Source organism: Ruditapes philippinarum, unplaced genomic scaffold (assembly GCF_026571515.1).
Source record: "Ruditapes philippinarum isolate M1 unplaced genomic scaffold, ASM2657151v2 ctg163_1_1_1_1, whole genome shotgun sequence".
In the NCBI taxonomy this organism is placed as follows: domain Eukaryota; kingdom Metazoa; phylum Mollusca; class Bivalvia; order Venerida; family Veneridae; genus Ruditapes; species Ruditapes philippinarum.
The window spans coordinates 196,055-217,181 of NW_026861533.1; the positions used below are offsets into that span (position 1 = coordinate 196,055).

At 32.9% G+C, this 21,127-nt stretch overlaps 1 protein-coding gene across 1 annotated transcript in view; it reads right to left on the bottom strand.

Annotated features, from left to right (window-relative positions):
- LOC132715970 (uncharacterized) overlaps positions 1-21,127 on the bottom strand; it is a 124,126-nt gene that overhangs the window by 65,115 nt on the left and 37,884 nt on the right. Inside the window, exons 20-39 of the mRNA XM_060699086.1 lie at positions 20,841-21,016; positions 19,901-20,021; positions 19,116-19,291; positions 18,203-18,311; positions 17,377-17,504; positions 16,460-16,595; positions 15,310-15,506; positions 13,629-13,790; positions 12,370-12,476; positions 11,729-11,808; positions 11,137-11,273; positions 10,550-10,711; positions 9,414-9,522; positions 9,099-9,244; positions 7,764-7,884; positions 6,728-6,894; positions 3,054-3,162; positions 2,330-2,508; positions 1,387-1,477; positions 337-512 (exon numbers count right to left, since the gene is read on the bottom strand). Coding sequence (XP_060555069.1) covers positions 337-512; positions 1,387-1,477; positions 2,330-2,508; positions 3,054-3,162; positions 6,728-6,894; positions 7,764-7,884; positions 9,099-9,244; positions 9,414-9,522; positions 10,550-10,711; positions 11,137-11,273; positions 11,729-11,808; positions 12,370-12,476; positions 13,629-13,790; positions 15,310-15,506; positions 16,460-16,595; positions 17,377-17,504; positions 18,203-18,311; positions 19,116-19,291; positions 19,901-20,021; positions 20,841-21,016 — 2,789 coding nt within the window. The remainder of the gene's footprint in view (positions 1-336; positions 513-1,386; positions 1,478-2,329; positions 2,509-3,053; positions 3,163-6,727; positions 6,895-7,763; positions 7,885-9,098; positions 9,245-9,413; positions 9,523-10,549; positions 10,712-11,136; positions 11,274-11,728; positions 11,809-12,369; positions 12,477-13,628; positions 13,791-15,309; positions 15,507-16,459; positions 16,596-17,376; positions 17,505-18,202; positions 18,312-19,115; positions 19,292-19,900; positions 20,022-20,840; positions 21,017-21,127) is intronic.

Genomic DNA, 21,127 nt, shown 5'->3' on the forward strand with positions numbered 1-21,127 from the left:
AGGTCTACAATGTAGCATGTTAAATAGCTTAGGTCTTAATGCAAAGTGTCACAAGAGCTGGTTTGTAGATGGTGTTAATGTCTATTGGCAAAATAGGTCACTGGTAAAATCACTGGTAAAATGCAATCTTTCACCAATGTTTCTTTTCTTTTTAATTTGTAAGCAACAATACAATGTATATTTCAACTGTATATATTCATAAAACTTTTTTTTTTTTCCTTCAAACCTATGTGTTAGAAAAAAATAAAGTTGACATGTAATGAATTAATAGCGGAAGTTTCAATATTTTTAAATAGTGTAATACTGTACAAAATATTCCTGAACAACAGAACATACCTGCACAACTTTCGAACTTCCTGTCATCCGGATTTTCAAGTGTATCATCTTTATCTAACTTTTTAATAATTTCTCCTCCCCATTTTTTCAACACAAATATGATTTCCTTAATTGTACATGACTCCTCACTGAACAATCTTTGGAATTTGGCACAACCCGCAAACATTTCAACGTGACTGAAACAAGTGGCATCAGTTTTTCTTAAAACTTAAAAGACAACACAAAAACACAAGAAATGGTATTAATGAACATCAAAATATAATGTATAATGGTATTACTGTACCTTAACATTTTAAAAGCAATAGATCTTTTTTTATTTAGTTTAATACATGTAAGAACAAACTTTCAAAGGGACTCCAGAGAGGTCCTTTAACATTTAGGGGTCTGAAATATTTATTTGAAGGTTTTATAACATTCCATGTTTGAGAATCACACATTCTTTGTAAATGCAAGATGGTGACCTATAATGTCCTGTTTGACTTGTAAAGAATACCCTCTGGAGTTCTCATGTAAACTGTTTCTGGTGTAAGACATCTTTGTAATACCATCAAATTTCTATGGAAAAGTTGGCTAGAATACATCTTCATATTGACACCTTAGTGCTATAACTGATAAACTGCTATTAAATTTACAAGGACTTATTGACCGTTACAGCACTCAGGTGACAATATATGAGAATTTCACATCGTAACAAAAGTTGTTGGACTATTCTCAGTGCTTGATAGTAAAACAGGAGCTTGGATAAGAATTTTCTAAGTTCAAAAAGGATAATTCTGTCAAAACCTTTGATCAAGTTATGAGCTTTGGACAATGACCTCCTATTGTGCTCTCAAATAAGTGTAAAAGTTTCAAACCATTCCCTTCACTAGTTATTGGGGACATCAACTTGCACCCAAAGACTTAATCAAAGTGGAACACCAACAACTGAATGAGTATAAAAGCTCTGCCTCTTCTTTGAATAGTCAAGCCAGAAAATGATTGAATCAACAGTGTTTGGTAACAAAACAAGTGTTACAAGATTCAAGATTCAAATATCAGCTTGTTACTTACAAACAGTATCCATCTTTCATGTATGCTTCAAAAGCTTTACTGCAGTTGGTTTCTGCAAATCTTGTCAATTGCTTCGGATGGCAAACTTTTGCTGCAGTACAAAATTTGGAATTTACCCAATCACATATATTTAATCAATTTTCTAAGTAAATGAATTACTTATTTACAAGGAGAAAAGTTGATAAAACTTGAATTGGAGTAACAACATTGTTCTTCTTAAACAGTTACTCTATTGGCCAATTTATCAGTGCTACCATATATTAGCCCGAGGAAATGCTTTCAAGCCTACAGTCTACAGAAGGGTATCCAATTGATTATCAGGTTATGCATGTATAGTCTTGAAAATTTCAAACAAGAACCTCATAGATCTACAAATACTATATACAGCTTATATTATTTATTTTTTTTGGAGCGTTATTGAAGAAACAAAAAATTAAAGGCAATGTAGAATAGCAAATGAAATTTTTAGACTTGGTCTGCTGGTGATAAACACATTGGAGTAAAAATCTATGGATTGCTGGCTATGTTGGTTCAAACCACCTTGGCAGCAAGGTGTCATTTCTTTGAGCAAGAAACTTTACAATCATTGCTAAGTTCTGGTTGGTTCTGAAATTGGTTCAAGAGTGTGTCTATAGCCAAACATATTCCTACACAAACTAAAATAAATTCTGCATACACTAAAACTAAATGCTTAACTTTGGACAAAAATGCAAATCAATTTTAGAATAACATGTAATAGAACTGAAAATAAAACACATAACACATAAAACGATAATTATAGATCTATAAAAATTTATATATAATGATGCCCAATACCACATTGAAATTCTTTCATAAATTTTAACTGTGTTGGAAAGTTCAACTAAAAGAATCTGATACAGTAAATATCAAATTTGTCAAATTATGAAAATAAAAAGTACCGCATATTAAAGTAATTACTAACCTTCACACATTTTGATATCTAGGTTTGATAAATCCAGGGAATTATTCCTTGCTAACATCTGAAATCGTTCTGAATGTCTGACTTTCTCAAATACAGTCTCAATATCTTCACTGTCACATTTACGCCAGACTCTCTGATAAAGGGCATCAGTGATGCATTTTGTCAATGAAAACACTTTCCTGAAATATGACACAAGAATACATTGACAAAATGATTAATTCCTCAAACATTAAAAAATAAAACATTCTGCATGACTAGCACAGTAAGGGCTATTATTGCAAATTTTGACCTATATTTTGGTAATTTACATGGATTTACTGTGCGGTTTGAAGTGTGTTAATTCCTTTATTTGTTCACTTCACAATATTGTATGTTAATACATTTTCAATTTTTTTATGAAAATAAGCATGAATCTGTAGGCATGCTGCATTAAAAAGAAGTAGATATTGCAGTTTATAATGACAATCAGAGTGTGTTACTGTTAGATTCCTATATAATAGGCTCAGCAATTCCTCCTGTAAGGTTTTGGTCAATTTACAGTTGTTGGGATGGTAAAGATTCAAGTCTTATTCCTAAAAGTTATTATACGTACAAGAACTTTGATACATTTCACTACAAGACTATTTTGCCATTATACGAAGTATTTGCTCTCAAAACAAAGCAAAGAAGAAAGTTTTATCCCATGCATATATGGTATATAATTATCAGCTGTATGATTACTTACATACAATCATCGGTGCTCATTGATGACACTCCTGAAAGTGCTTTCAAATCTCCCATACAATTTACCATTGTTGCATTGAGAACATGTACATCTGACCAGCATACATTACCTACAACAACAACAACAAATACATACATTCTACTTCATGAAATTTTGTTAATCAATGCATTTCAGTACAAAGAACTGGTAGCTATGATGATAAAGATTAATCCTTCCAAATAACCTAGTACTACTAGAACTATCGCTGAATGCGATTCATACCCCCACCAATGTCCTTGACAGAAGACCACTTTGAAAGGTGGTAAAGGGAATAACTTATGTGGCACAAATACATAAAAAGAAATTATCTCTGGTGAAAAAAAGATTAATTGTACAGGTAATAGTATAAATATATATTATCAAATCATGTTCGAAACAGTTACAAATAACCTTTCATTTTCCCAATGTATTAAACACTTTATTTATAAGTCAATTTTTGACCTTCAAGTGTGGCCTTGACCTTAATCTGGCACAAGGGTAAGATGGGTTTTGCACATCACCCAGTTTGGTTGAACATTTGAGTAAAGTTTGAAGAAAATCCTTCCATTAGTATAGAATTTATAGAGTAGACCCAATATATTGTCTAGTATTGGTTGTATGTAAATTTGAAGACTAAAAAAAGGGGCATAACTTTGACAAAATGCAATACAGAGTAATGAAACTTGACCTGCATATCTTATTTGCCACACCTCATATATCTTTTAAGTTTCAAGCAAATGCCTGCGCTAGTTTCAGAATTATTCAAGTACATGTTAAAATTTAAGAACATTTTCTAAGTCAATTTTTGACTTTCAAGTGTGACCTTGACCTTTAGCCGGCACAAAGGTGACAAGGATTCTGCACATAACCTTGTTGAGGTGAAAATATGAGTAAAGTTTGAAGAAAATTCTTCCATTAGTATAGGATTTATAGAGCGGACACAACATATTGTCTAATATTTGATTGTATGTAAATTTGAAGACTTAAAAAGGGGCATAACTTTGTTAAAATGCAATACAGAGGAGTTATGAAACTTGAACGAACAGCATATCGGAATTGTGACCCTTCAAAAATATTTTAAGTTTCAAGCAAATACCTTTTCTAGATTTAGAAATATTCAAATAAATGTTAAAATTTAAGAATATTTTCAATTTTTGACCTTCAAGTGTGACCTTGACCTTAAGCCAGCAAAAGAGTGACATAAGTTCTGCACATCCCCTGGTTGAGATGAACATTTGAGCCAAGATTGAAGAAAATCTTTCAATTAGTGTAGGACAAACTGAGCAGACATGACATACTGTGTAATATTAGATTGTTTGATATTTGACCTTCAATTGTGACCTTGACCTTGAGCTGACACATGGGCAACATAGGTTCTGCATATCCCCTGGTTGAGGTGAATATTTGAGTCAAGTTTGAAGAAAATCTTTCAATTAGTGTAGGACTTACAGAGTGGACACAACATACTGTGTAATATTTGATTGTTTGATATTTGACCTTCAATTGTGCCCTTGACCTGGCACATGGGCACCATGGGTTCTGCACATCCCCTTGTTGAGTTAAACATTTGAGCCAAGTTTGAAGAAAATCTTTCAAGTAGTGTAGGACTTACAGAGCGGACACGACATACTGTGTAATATTTGATAGTGTTAGATATTTGACCTTCAATTGTGACCTTGACCTTGAGCTGACACATGGGCAACATGGGTTCTGCACATCCCCTTGTTGAGTTGAATATTTGAGCCAAGTTTCAAGAAAATCTTTCAATTAGTGTAGGACTTACAGAGCGGACACAACATAATGTGTAATATTTGATATTTGACCTTCAATTGTGACCTTGACCTTGAGCTGGCACATGGGCAACATGGGTTCTGCACATCCCCTGGTTGAGGTGAACATTTGAGCCAAGTTTGAAGAAAATCTTTCAAGTAGTGTAGGACTTACAGAGCGGACACGACATACTGTGTAATATTTGATAGTGTTTGATATTTGACCTTCAATTGTGACCTTGACCTTGAGCTGACACATGGGCAACATGGGTTCTGCACATCCCCTTGTTGAGGTGAATACTTGAGCCAAGTTTGAAGAAAATCTTTCAAGAAGTGTAGGACTTACAGAGCGGACACGACATACTGTAAAATATTTAATTGTTTGATATTTGACCTTCAATTGTGACCTTGACCTTGAGCTGACACATGGGCGACATGGGTTCTGCACATCCCCTGGTTGAGGTGAACATTTGAGCCAAGTTTTAAGAAAATCTTTCAAGTAGTGTAGGACTTACAGAGCGGACACGACATACTGTGTAATATTTGATAGTGTTTGATATTTGACCTTCAATTGTGACCTTGACCTTGAGCTGACACATGGGCAATATGGGTTCTGCACATCCCCTTGTTGAGGTGAACATTTGAGCCAAGTTTGAAGAAAATCCTTCAATTGGTATAGGAGTTATAGAGCGGACACGAAAATGGAGACGGACCGACCGACCGACGGACCGACCGACCGACCGACCGACGCGACAAAGCGAATCCATTATAGCCCCCCCACATTTTGTGGTGGGGGTATAAAAATATGTGTTGTGTTAATTATGAGATTGGATGCAAAACTTGAATATTCAGAAATGTCCATTATAAATGACATGAAGATGAAAATATAGAAGTAAGTAATCTAACAGTATAAAGCTTTGTCAGACTGTAAACATGATCAGTGGTCTGATATTACAGGTGGCCTGATGTTACATATGGTCTGACATTTTAATTAGCCTATCAGATGTTACAGGTGGTTTGACATTACATGTTCGACATTACAGATAGTTGGCATTACAGGTGGTTTGACATTACAGGTGATTTGACATTACATGTGGGTTGACATTACAGGTTTGACATTACATGTAGTTGACATTAATGATGGTTTGACATTACAAGTGGTTTGACATTACAGATGGTTTGACATTACATGTGGTTTGACATTACAAGTGGTTTGGCATTACAGATCCGACATTACAGGTGGTTTGACATTACAGATCCAACATTAGAAGTGGTTTGCCTTTACAGGTTGTTTAACATTACGGGTGGTTTGACATAACAGGTGGTTTGACTTTACAAGCGGTTTGGCATTTCAGATCCAACATTACAGGTGGTTTGACATAACAGGTCTGACATTAGAGGTGGTTTGCCATAACAGGTTGTTTAACATTACAGGTCCCACATTACAGGTGGTTTGACATTACGGGTGGTTTGACATAACAGGTGGTTTGACATTACAAGTGGTTTGGCATTACAGATGGTTTGATGTTACAGTTCATCTGATGTAACAGGTGGTTTGACATTACAGGTCCGACATAACAGCTGGTTTGACATTACAGTCGCTTGGCATTACATGTCTGACATTACAGGTGGCCAGACATTACAGCTCATCTGATGTTACAGGTTGTTTGACATTACAGATGGTTTAACTTTACATGTCTGACATTAATTTTTTTACAGGTGGTTTGACATGACATGTCTTACATTACAGCTGGTTTGACATTACAGCTGGTTTAACATTACAGCTGGTCTGATGTTTTAGGTGGTCAAATGTTTTACTGGTTGCAAAGGCTTTACTGTTACCAGAATTCTAAGGTTAAGGATAGCACTTGCTTATGTTTCACTTACTTTTACAGGTATCAGCATCTAAAGGTTCATATTCATCATCTAACTTCCCGTCCTCTTTTAAACGGTTGAAAATTTCATAAATCCTGTCATCAATGAGATTATCAAGTGACCATTGATCACATGTGGACAAATCCTCCTTGATACAGTCTTTAAATTCTTTATATACCCTGTAAAATTGAAATTATTTGTTTTGAAATATAAAGTATTCATCTTGTTTTATAATATCATCAAATTCCTGACTGACATAAACCTCATAAAGTATGAACACTTGTCACACGATAAGAAACATGAGCAGCCTGATTGGTACTTACTTGTTTTGTTTTACAGGGTTCCAACACAATTTCGGTCATATCATGCCAAAACAGAAAAGCTGATTTTGGGTAACGTCCAGTGTTACAACTTAAAGCAACACCAGGGGTCAAAATTACCTCACCTGCTGGGGCTAAGAGATGCATAGACTCTAGTTATCTTAACCCATTTAGTTGCCTCTTTCGATCATGCAGGGTTAAACATTAATGGCTGCAATTCTGTAAAGAAAACCCCTCAGCCACAAGGGGAGACTTAAACCCCACAATCTAAAAATACACTTGGGCACTACCAACTAAGCATATGTGCTGTTTTAACATTCTTCTCCCTCATGACATTATTTTGATCACAGGTTGTTGTCACAGAGACAATGTTGTCATTGTCGATATCTAGAGATTGTCACAAATCAAGCCATTGGTAGAAGCCCTGTGTTATATAACTAGATAACATATATTAATATGATGCCTAATACTAGAAGGGTCATGATTTGAACTTGGTAGTGGCCCACATATCAAAGCCCTACGCCTTGAGTTTTTTGACAAGAAGATATTTACATTACAGAGACACTTTGCACACTTAACTCAAGGCAAGGATTTGAGTAACCTACATTGGTTACCACAAACCCATGGCATATCTAAGTTTAACATATCAAAAACAAATATTTATAACCAACATCTTGATCATTTATAAAATTGTATTCTCATTTTGATTTATATTCACAAAGTTTTACCCGCATTTTTCTAGAGACATCTCCTCAGCATTGAAAATTTCATAAATCATGCCAACACATTTGTCTACAACACTTTTGTATACGATATCAGTATCTTCACAATACGTGGGACCTTCATCTTCTGTAACATGATAAATTATATGCTTAGTGTGAGATACATGATCAGATATTACATATCTATATAAAGCAGATAATAAATTGTTCAAGAACAAAATATTATTATTATTATAAGTCATATAAATGTTCATACTAAATAATTTAAATCTTTTCCAACATTTTGTTATATAAATAATACATTTGAATTCTTTTTCATCATAATTTAAAATGATAAACAGAGAAAAAAAAACCTTCTACAACTGAATATCAAACAAACAGCATTTCTTATATGATGGCCACTGCAACAGTCAATATTTTCTTGTTGTAAGCTTGCAAGTTTAATGACAGAATTTCTTTTAGAAAAAATAAAATGAGCAAAACAAAAAAGAAGCCAAAGAGCTGTCAGTTGGACAGCGTGTACTTGACTATTCTAAGGGGATGATAGCAAGACAAGAACCTTGTTCATGTACAAATTAACAAACAAAAAAGATTTTCATTCAAAGAAAGTACTTGACATACATAGTTAGCAGTCTTGGAGATTGAGCAAAGTTTTTTTTATGTTCACAAAAGGGAAATATTTTATTCAAATCTATGCCCCTCCCCTCTCGATAAAACATTCTTAAAAAAGATATATCACTTTTTGTGTCCGGAAAAATATCTTAAATTAAAAACAAAACTAATCAGCAAGTTTTAGTCTAGGAACACGTCTTCATTGTTTTATGATACAAAATCTGTGTAATATTATATTATGTAACAAGCCTGGAAATAATGAAAATCTTAGGTTAAACCATAAATTGTCACCCTAGTGCAGTAACGGGTTAAGTCCTTCTAAATTAAATAGGTGTTAACCAGTTATTGCCTTAAGGTGACACATTGTTCTTATTTAGGCACACTCTTTTATCTTAAACCCTTAACCTGCTGAACTTCAAAACTACACTTGTCTATCTGAAATTTTAGTAATGTCCATGACCAAATTTAGGCATATCAAAATAAATAATTTAAAGTTGGTCAGCCAACAGTATAATGCCTGGCCTTACTACAAGGATACTCTGGCTAGTCTGGCCCTATACTGACAGCAAAGATTAGTCACATTAGTTGGGTAAAGATTTAAGACAATTTGGACATAACTTGGGATATAGGTTTTAGAAATAACACTTAGGGTAAAGGTTTTAATCCTAACTTGGGGTAAAGGTTTTAGACTTGACTATATAAATGAAAAACGTTTATTACAATACTTACCGGTACAGCTTTTAGGGAAGTTATAATCGTAATTATTGTCCATACTCATAACAATGTCATTAAATGCTTGCTCTTTAAAGTACATAAAACTGCATTTCTTTTCACTGTCTTTCCCGTTCAAACAATGTGCAATGCTATCCAGATTCCTATAAAAAAACAACAACAAAAAAATGCAAGTTATACATGTATACTTTAAACATATTTCTTTTACAACCAGTAATAAAATTTCTTGCCATTTTCATGCAAATTTAAGGACATTGTAATTACAAACTGCCAGAAAATAGCCTATTTTACACAGATGTTTTAATAAATTACCTGCACTGATCTATAGTCCATTGTCCATCGGTTGATATGTCACTGAAGTCGTGTTTCCATTCATCAGCACAGGACACATTCACTTGTGAGTAGATTGGATAACATACATCTGTAAAAAAGGTATCCAGAATATAATACAGTAAAAAAACTCGATATACTATTAGCAACAATGAGTTTTTCAACCAAACATAACTGCTTATAAACTGATAGAAAGTAACTGTGCTTTATCTGAGTGTGACCTAGTCTAGGTTCCAGATTTTTTATGTGCTTCTGTTTGTCAAATCACACTATCAGAAACTAAACAACCAGTAACAGTGATATGCCTGTACATAACAGTGTGTATGCTATGAAAAAAACAAAAATTATCAATGCCTGAATCCCATTAACCAGTTATCATGCAATAAAGTAATTTTCAGATGTTCAAATCATACAGGACAGGATTTATTCATTTGTTAATAGATTGGATAACATTCCTGTGTAAAAATAAAATCATTTGTGAAGGTTTCCATAGCCAAGTATCACCAAATGAGCCGCGTCACGACAAAACCAGCCTGCACATCCGCGCAGTCTGATCAGGATCCATGCTGTTTGCTATCAGTTTCTCTACTTGTAATAGGGTTGGTAAACGCACTATGTTGGTTTTGTCATAACGTGGCTCATTAATGTATATTAAAAACCATTAATCTAAATCATTAATCTGTCAAAAATCTTTGCAGCATGAAACATTTTAAAACTAACAAAACTTGCTGCAAAATCAAAATATCAACATATGACTGACCTAAGATACAGCCTATTCCTAATTCCAGTCTTATTGAATACATACCAGCAAAAATAAACTTTCTCTCCATATTTTTTCTGTGTCAATTTAAGTCTGACTAAATCATGACAATTTAAGTCTGACTAAATTGCTATCTGTTTTACATGTGTTTTTTAAGTAGCTAACAGTGCTCCATGTAGTAGTCATCAAAATTTGAAAGTCAAGGCAGTATTTCACTGTACCAATTCTCTTTATGGGTAAGAGGTCTAATACACATTACATAATATGTCTAACACATACTAAATACTTGAACACTGAAATAGTATTCCATACACAAAATAATTTCTAAAATCAAAGTTGCACTACTGGGGTTTCTTACCTGGATCTCCTATCTTCGTACAATAATTTCCGCAATTATCACAGCATTTGTAGCCGGCTCCTAGCCGAGCCCTGCATGACTGATCATTGCCACAGTATGGTCGATTCTCGGTGGCATTGCAGGAGTTATAATTATGTGGAGGACATATGCCAGGAGATTCCCCTAAAATCAAGATTTATCTCTGTTAAAATACGTTTTTTGTTTAAAAAATAAGCTTTGTAAATGTAACCTGCAGAATTTGTGTAATGGATTTGCCCTACTTTGAATTTGGAACAGTCCATTTAATCATTAGGGAAATTAGTATGAATATAAAAAAGTTTAAGTACCAACAGTACAGTGCCAGGTTAGACTGAATCTGATGTGCAGGCAAGCCTGGCTCTATACTGACTGAAAAATGTATGTAACCTAGGTTTTAAATTGATTTGTCAAAGAAATTAACTAACTTTAACAAGTTTTTTTTGGTGTTTTTTTTTATATAAAAATCATCATAAAAGTAATAGGAATATATGTTTATATACATATATATCGATAGTGCTAAGACATTAGACTTAAACAAAGTTATTAAATTATATAGAATAAAAACATACGATGTATAAGGAAGGAAGATGCTTTGTAGGTGTTCTCTTTTCCCTCCATTTGTATTGCCCTTCTAAATATCATAAGTGGATTATTTACTGACTGTACTACAAAATTCAGGTTTGTCCATGACAACTGCTCTGCTTGCCTGGAAAAGCAAACAATTTGGTAACATGCTAAAGCTTTACTGCTTGATACAATAGCCGACTAACTCAGTCAAGTCAGGTATTAAGAAATTTTCAGAATTACTTCTTCGTAAATTGGCTTAAAGTAAATGAAGTTAGATGTGAAGTCTTCAGAAACACTACTCATAAAAAAAAGGCAAAGAATATAAACCATCATTTTGAACAAAGATTATTTTCCTGGTTTATTTATATTAAAATTTAGTTCAAGGTCAGAATAAACAATTAAAACAACATTAAACATCGCACACAAATCTTTTACACTACATAAAATAACATTTAAAAGATCATTTACTGACCTTCAAGTCTTGATATCTACCTACAAAACAGTCACAAGTGTATTTTGAGTTATACTGAGCAAAGCTTTGCTAAAAAAATGCTAAAAAAACACACACAGGAAAGAAACTTTTCTTCGACAAACCTTTTCCTTCTCTTGTTTTTATTTGGGGATAGATAATATTCTCCGCAAGACCATCCCTTTTCTTCACAAATTTCCTCAATCTGCAATTATCAAATCAGGTGTCTAAAGTCTTCTGTCTTAATGACAATTTCTGAACTATAAATGTATTTGACCTTGACCTCTAGTAAAGGTAAAGGTCAACTACCACATCACAAGGTTTCATCATGCACAATTCTCTACACAAGTACAGTCGACTCCGCTTATAATGAACTCAAATGAACATTTAAACATTGTTCATTATATCCGAAGTACAAATTAATCTTATAAATACTTTCCAATTTTACCGCAAACTAATGTAAAATTCATGTTTTTTAGTTAAGAAATATATTTTTTATTTGTACCATTTATGTAAAACAAAGCTGTTTTGAAGTATTTTAAAATACATATACAGTCTAAATAGTTTGTCAACATTATTAGGCATAACATAAACAAAAGAAGAAATAAGAATCAGAAAGTATTTGCTGATCAGACTGATGACTTTGAAGATTATACAGTACGTCAATCTCCACACAGTGATCTCCCCTTAATTCTTCGACGAAGTGTACTCATAAAGGGAAGTAACTGCTGCGAGGAGTTTGACAGTACGTTTGAAAGGCTCTTACCCATTGAAGATGTTGAGCAATCATGGTTTCGGTTTCTGGATCATCCATACTATTATACTCCTCCTTCCATTCAACATTCAAAAGCTGTAGTGCCACTGCGAATTTTTCTGGAAAAAAGTATGAATAATATTTTATATAATTTTCAGACACTGTACAGGTTTGGTAACAAAAAATTTGGTTGTTCCTATTTTCAACAGCTGTTGAAGTTAAAAGTAAACATGAATTGTTAGTTATAAAAAGATTTTGTACATAAAATAAAAAGTCACCTAAAACAAGACTACTGTAAACTAGACTATCTGTGTTTGATATCAAAACAAAGGGGAATAATCTAATAATAACAATCCATGCTAGAGTTATGGGTAATTATGATCGAGTAACCATAGAAATGGAGTAGGAAAGTCCAGAGGAGACAGACATTAAAATATAAAGTTTGATGAGAAAACCTGATCCTCATTAAATAGAGGATATTTGTTTAGTTCAGTGTAAGATCGGAATATATTTCACCGAGTGAGCACCAAAATGTGTATTTCACGAGTGGCGCAGCCACGAGTAAAATATTAACTTTTGGTGTTCACAGGGTGAAATATATTTCAATCTTACACTAAACTAAACAAATTTTCTTTTTATTACATGCAAAGAAACGTTTTAAAAAGACATTTAACCTAATACTGATTGAAAAAGCGCGCCAAATAATAATACAACGTGACTTCATTTACGACGTCACGTCATTAAGTTGGTACCCAGTACTGTGCACGCTGGTATTTCACTGAAACAACGTAAGGGGCTTCAAATTCAAAACAGTGAAATTATCAAAGTGGTAATTTCACTGTTTCAAACAGTGAAATTACCAGTTTTATATCACTGATATATTTCTATAAACCACCGAAAAGCATGTAATAAACTGTGTAAACCTGGTACATCAATGATTAACAAATAAAATGTTTGTTAAAAACTTTGTTCGTTGATTTTGTTTCTACCCCAACTGTAACATATTTTTGGTCGTAACTTGGCTGTGGCTGTAGGTAAACCTAACCAGCTTTCCTGGATAAATAACCAGTAATCACCAATTTCCCTGCAAGTGACGGACTTCTTATCCTACATGATTTCTGAATCAGCAGTAAGAGACAAATGACCATTAGACTCATTATGCGGACAGTCAATAAGAAATATCACCCTGCCAGAGGATCGAACCAGGGACCACTGGATTACGAATCTGATGCTCTCCCTATTGAGCTAAAAGGGCAGAAGAACAAACTTACCTTTAATTGTGGTGGGTGGCCTGCAAGTAAATGTTGGACCATCAAAGCAGCATTTATGTTCGCTATCCTTGCAGTCATCATCAATGGCACATGTAACAGGGCCTTCGGAGTAAGAACTTGTTATGTCTATATATGGACAATGTCCTTCCCTGTCCGTAAAACCTGTGAGTAAAAAATAAATATAAAAATATTAAACTACTTGCATGTTACAGAATCAATTTCTATATTGACTTTGTTTTTAATTACATTTTGTTCTCATAGCAACCTTAGACCTTTAGTCTACTTTCATCAAGCTCATATACATTTCGTTCTATAAAAGGATCATAACAAACAAATTTATTGTATCAATATGCCCCGTCAAATAATTTAATTTCACTGAAGCTTCATGGAATTATGTACTTAGACTTTGAGCATAAATATTCATTTAACTGTGGAGTATACACTGCATTACTCTTTAAAAACATTTTGATATTGATACCTTAAATATTTTTTGATACAATTAACTCCAAATTTATGCGAAAGAGAATCATGGTTCTAATACACTGCCTTTTCCCTACATCATTATGAATCTTTTAATTTAAAGTTTTCAGTAAACACCTGCTATACTTTTTTGTTATGCCAAAATACAAGAGTAAAATATGAAAAAATACAAAGGGAAATAACTCCTAAATTTTTGCATAAAAAAGAGTTATGATTCTTAGACAAAGGAAATTTTTAATTAGATGTAACAATATTGGATGCTGAGGTTCCAAAAGCACCACTCAATTCCATGATGACAGACAATGGTGTGAAAGACACCGGACTGACAAAAAATTGATAGATGAACAGATGTATTGCTGGCCAGTATATGCCAAATCTACATGGACCCTTTCTCTTCTAAAGGGTATAATTAACATTCTTAAAATTAGCGTGCTTAAATGTGTGGGATTTCATATGAATATCCAGTAAAAGTGATATTATGCTCATTTTTTCATTGCCAAATTGAGCGGAAATGATCATATATTTCAAAAGATGGACTGTTAAACTTGTCATTGACCAATTGGAAAAACTTTAAGATAAAATGTAAATCTGGCTAAAATATAAAAAGACTGCCATATTCTCTTTATGAATTGAACATTCTTGGTAAATTCCAATGGATATTTACAGAAATTTCCTTAAGCCAATTGAGTTATTTGTTGCTCATCATCATGCAAAGTAAATTTTAAAATTGAAAGGAATTATGGCAAAATGTAAACTTATTTTGACTTTCACCTGTTCCCTCACTACCAGTAGAATACCTTTAGATGGGTATAATGTCACTTTAATTACATATATGCCCGGTTGTATAGGTAATTTACTAAGTATATTATGTAATTACGTAAATGATAAATTGTAACAATATCAAATGCTGACCGTTACAAAAAATGAAAGTTTGTTTCTACAACAACATGTAAATTTTGAAATCAATTGTGGAATATTTAACCATGTGTCTAATGTTAAACAATCAACACTTATTCCATTAAACAATCAACACATATTCCATTAAACTATCAACACATATTCTGTTAAACAATCAACACATATTCATTTCTTTCTCTTTTGATTACCACAGATTTTCAATTTTGTTTTATCCTATATTACAATATTAATCATAAAACTAATCATGGACAGGCGTCTGCGTGAAATTTTAAATAAAACACACCAAAACAAGTCTTTAAAGTTTCCAAATTCATTTCCATGGCGCCAGTATCATATCTGAATCGGTTGCGAATATAGATCATGGCAGCTCTTCCAATAACAGAGTCTGTCTCTTCTCCACATATATCCTGTTCAGGTTGTTCTTGTTCCATGTAGGCTTCCAAGAAATGTTTCATGCATGATGTAAGATCTGTCTGGTTTCTAAAAAAAATTTTTTCAAGAAAATTTCTTTAAACAGGTTTGGATTAAACAAATTTTTAACAAGACATTATAATATACACAATGAAATAGAACATGGGTTAAAAAAAAGTCCAGATAACTAATCTGAAATTATAGGCTTTGAAAATCTTAAATAGGAAATAAATTTTGACCATGTGGCTTAGATTACCACTCATGATGGCTCATAATCATTCATGTAATATAATGCAGAAAAACAAAAATACCACTATGATGTTAAAACCTCAGATGTGTAACTCACAGATTTTGGGCTGTAAAATTTTAAACATTCTGTTTTTAACACAAAAACAAAAGTCTACATTTTAAGTGCACAATATTGTTAAAATATTATGTGTTCTCCCTTGACCAGAATTTGGATGCTATCCCTTTACAAACTTCTTTTACCAGAATTGGATGCTCTCCCTTAATCAAATTTTGGATGCTCTCCCTTTACCAGATTTTATATGATCTCCCTTTACCAGATTTTGGATGATATTCCTTTACCAGATTTTGAATGGAGTCACACTAAATACCGTATTTCGGTATATATAGGCGCTTGAATCATAAAATGCTAATATCTTGCCTTTTTACTCGACGGAATGAACTTTCATAGGTCTGATCCATCTTTTCACACCGATTTATGTATGATAAAGAATAAAAAATGTAAAAATCACCAAAAAAACCCGATATTTTTCGTTAAAAACGATATTTTTCGTTTTTGTGATCATGATTTCTGCAAGCATCTAGAGGTACTGCTCCAATCCTGTATTGAGTTAAATCCTTTTGAATGGCATTCCTTTACCAGAATTTGGGATGATATCTGCGTACCAGAATTTGGATGATATTCCTTTAACAAAATTTCTTTATAAAATAAAACAAACCAAAAACAAAAACCCACAATCAAATATCAATTCAAATAATAGAAAAATCACACATACAGGCATTTGCCTGGTGATTGGAGACTAGCTGTTGTGTTAAGCAAGGCATGTATATATCGTCCACATTGCCCGGCTGATACCTCCATCAGATCTGTCATATTCTTGCACATATCCAACTTTGCCAATGATGATGGATCTGAATATGGTAAAAAACAAAAAAAATATTCAAGCTCTGTCTGAATTCATGAATGCAAAACATTTTTATTCAAGCTCTGTAAATGCACCCTCCTTGAAACTAGCTTGTGCCACTAGTATACAGCCAGATCAGCCTAATTATCAATGAAATATAGTCACACAATCCTCTATTCAATGCTCTGCTTCAGTTCTTTTATATCAAAATGCTTTGTATTAACAATTGCCTCTCCTTATAAATAGATAGGCCTGCATAAATATCTAATGAAATATCAACAACTTTGATATTTAAATTCATCAGATTAACCACAACAATTTCTAATCCAAAGCAGGGCAAGTACATTACAAAAATTAAGTACTGTTTTGATTATAAATACATGTATATATTTTTTCTTAATTTTTGGATTGGTTTTATTATGCCAAAAAAAAAAAAAGCGATCACAAAAGCTCACCTTGTCACAGGTGAGCTTAAAAGAGACACTAGAGCTAAGTGTTGCAGAGACTCCAGAAGTTCTAACCAATTTATTCACCTCTTAGGGTCCAGGTTACATCAAATTAAATCTGTTTGCATAATGACAAAGAAATGTCACATTTTGTTTTCTCTCAGACAATAACATATACAGTTAAAACTCTGAAAACTTCACCCTGTCTGGACTTGACCAAACATCCAGTTTGCTGAGGATTCCAGTTTTCAGAGGCTTTAATACATAGTCTGATTCATTTTAATCTGCAGAACTTGCAATGCGTATCTTGAACAAGAACACTGATATTTGTAGTGTACACACCTATACAGTTTCTGTACAAGCCCTCTGATTCATGTCTGCTTATTGCTGTATCTAAGGCAGTCTTCTTCAGATTCATATCACACCCTGGTTTTTCTAGATCTACACATTGGTACATATACTTGTATGCCCTGCAAAAAAATTTGGTTAATAATAATACTTGTATGCCCTGCAAAAAAATGGTACATGATTAACTTGTATGCCCTGCAAAAAAATATGGTTCATAATAATACTTGTATGCCCTGCAAAAAAATATGGTACATAATAATACTTGTATGCCCTGCAAAAAAATATGGTACATGATTATACTTGTATGCCCTGCAAAAAAATATCCATGATGTATAAAAAGATATTAACATTATTGTTTGAGACTTATATACTTCCTTCAGAAACATTTCACAGATTTACCAATGGAAAGTAATTAAAGATAACAATGTATACAAATACACTACAGCTATTAATTTGTGCACCAAAGCAAAATCAAACTGATTTAGAGTTGGTTTTTGAAAAGTGACAATGAAAATTTCATAAATGGCTAAGAAACAACATTCAAAATCATGAAATATTTACAATCAATTTTACAGAAAGCTCTTAGTAATCTAAGGATCACTGTCCATGTGAGTTCAAACCGCGTCAGAGACGAGCCATTGTTTCCTTGCGCATGAAACTTTACACGCATTGCTCAGTACTGGTTTTGTTCCAGGAATGGATTTGAGAGTGTGTCTATAAACTTTTAGCTTCCAAGACAGTGGAACTAAAATTCTGTTTAAACCAATCCAAAATAACATGTACATACAGGAAAGACAGCTTATTATAATATTATAACTACCTGCAACTGTTCCGCCAACTGTTGTATGTTAAGTTCATTCTAGAGCTCAGACCAAGTGTCATGTTTATACATTTCACCAAAACTGGCTCAATATCCTCATAACAGTCACCTGTGTAAATATTGATAAAAAATAACAGTAGTATACTTAAAGCTGCACGCCTCCAGATGAGTCAAAATATCTCAAAAATATCAATATTGAGCAAAATGTACTAACATTTTAAGAAAGGTAAAAACATTCAAGATCCAAGTTATATTTTTCATGTTATGTGCGGTTTAAGACTGATTTTGCGGTATTTTGTCGCCATAATTCTTTTACATATGTTGACCACATTTTGGTAAATTTTTTGGATTGTAAATGCCGGATTGCAATATGTAAATTACTTTATTTGTTTACCTCACAATATTTCACTTTTAAATACTTTTTTAAAATTTTCATGAAAATTGACATTAATCCGGAGGCGTGCTGCTTTAAAGGAACCTAAAAAATGGAAAATGGCAAAAGTCCTAAGAAATGGGAAAAAAATCAAGGATTGGAAAATGGAACAAAATACAGGTCCTTGAGAAATAGGAGACAATAAAAAATCCTAGAAATTAAAAAAATAACATTTCTTTGGAAAATTGAAATCACAAATCCTGGAAAAATGAGAAAATACAAGTCCTTGGAAATTGAAAAATAACGTATCTTACAGAAATGGGAAAATTACATGTCCTTGGAAATGGGAAAATTACCTGTCTTTGGAAATGGAGAAATATGAGCCCTGGGAAATAAAATATTACAATTCCTGGAAAATTGAAACCAACTTTTGCTCTTCCAAAATTAGAAAATATGCATTATGAATGGTTAACAAAGAAATTCTGCAGGTTTAGGGTTTAAGCACAACCTTAAACTTAAATCAGTGTATCAATGACATACCTTGACAATCATTTGGATTCAATGACAGAAAATCTGCAACTCTTTGAGATTTCGATTGTAAGGCAGAAATGATTTGATCTCTTTCACATCCCATCCCATCTTTTCCCGTATCATCCTTCGAAGTGAGGAACATTTTGGTACCTTCAATTCCACAGCTCAGTAAACCTGGATAGCCTCTGAAATATTCAATGTTATCTCAGTGAATTATGTTACTTCATTAAACCATGTTATCTTATTACAACATGTTATCACATAAACCATGTTATCTCATTAAACCATGTTATGTCATTAAATCATGTTATCTCATAAACTTGTGTAATCTCATTTATCATGTTATCTCATTAAACAATTTTATCTCATTAAACCATGTGATCTCATTAAATTATGTTATCTCATGAACCATGTTATAACATAAATCATGTTATCAAATTAAACCATGTTATAACATAAAACATGTTATCTCATTATCCATTTTATCTCATTAAACCATGTTATCTCATTGAACCATAACTAAGATGGCAACTTCAGTAACATAAAAAATGAGAATATAATTAATATAGAATATTTGTTTATTTTAAGAAAACAAAGAGGGGAGAGTTTTTCATCGTTTGATTTTTCCATGTTTTCGTTTCCATAAAGCAGGAATCCAGCAAAAACTATCGATAAAAGAAAGTGAAACAATGGATATATTCATATGGGAGTTTATTTTCAAATTATCATTTGCAATGATATCCAAGAAATATGTAAATTTTGTGAAAATAATGAAGGGTAATATGGATACTTACAAACATTTGTTTTCACCAATGTTCAGACTTTTAAATTGTCTGCCACAGTTACCAATCACAACATCCGTTACAAAATCTGCATTTTGGCAATCATTCTCTGTTGATAGCACACTTGATAAAGCTGTTAAAAAAAGAAGCAATGAAATTATCATTTAATCCATATAATCATAACTTTAATGATTTTTTATTGCTTTGGTCCAAAGAGAAAAAATAGACTCAAAGAGCTCGAATGGTTCTCAAAAAGGGACCAACCAATGGTATTTGTGTAAGATGACAGAGTACAACATAAGACCCAGGTTAACTGAAGCACAAGAAGTGGTGTGAACATACTTCCATCTTATAAAATCATTTCTCTTGACAAAATTTGTTACAAGACAATTTCATTAATCTGCAGACAATGTTTACTTTACTTCCAGCAGCATGTAATATAAATATAATTGTAGTGGCCACAAGGAACCCATATGGGTGACGGAGGACTGTCAGTTATTTCATTTTTTGAGCCTAGTACATTTACAGATACAACAAGAGAACCGCATAGGATAGCAATATACGCCCAAAAGCAAATTTGTTTTAAGTTATCAAAAATAATCTTTTTATAAGGGACAGACGCACAACCAGGTGCATAACATTACACCTCAAGATTATTCTTGGCGTATTAAAATTACACTGTTTCAGGAGAGTCAACACGTTCTTTTACACGGCACCCGATTTTTAAAATCTTGTCAGTATCATTTTATTTCGTTATAGTTTGAGTAGCAAGGAAATCAAACTTGTTAACACAGGATTTGCAGTCAGACAGTGTGACCACTCTGTAATTCTGGCTGGTATTTACCTTAATATATGCTTCAAGAACATGTTTAACCTTAGATAAAAATATTTAAACTATATAGTGATACCTTTTTTAACCTTAGATAAAAATGTTTAAACTATATAGTGATACCTTTACAAGTCTGAAATGTGGCTGGCATTTTATAATCAACACATTCTCGCATGCTTCTGTCCAGTTCAAGGTATTCCATTAAGCTAGTAAATTCCATGTATAGGTCGTTCTCATCAAAGTCTGTACATGTCTCAGAGATCAGCGACCTCAAGCAGATCAATGAATAATCCAATATTCTGCAAATACACACATTAAAAATGTTGAATATATATTTATTACCCTTCCAGATTTTTTCTGCCTTTTTGATTGGATATTGATCACCTGAAAGAAATTGATATAACCGAGCC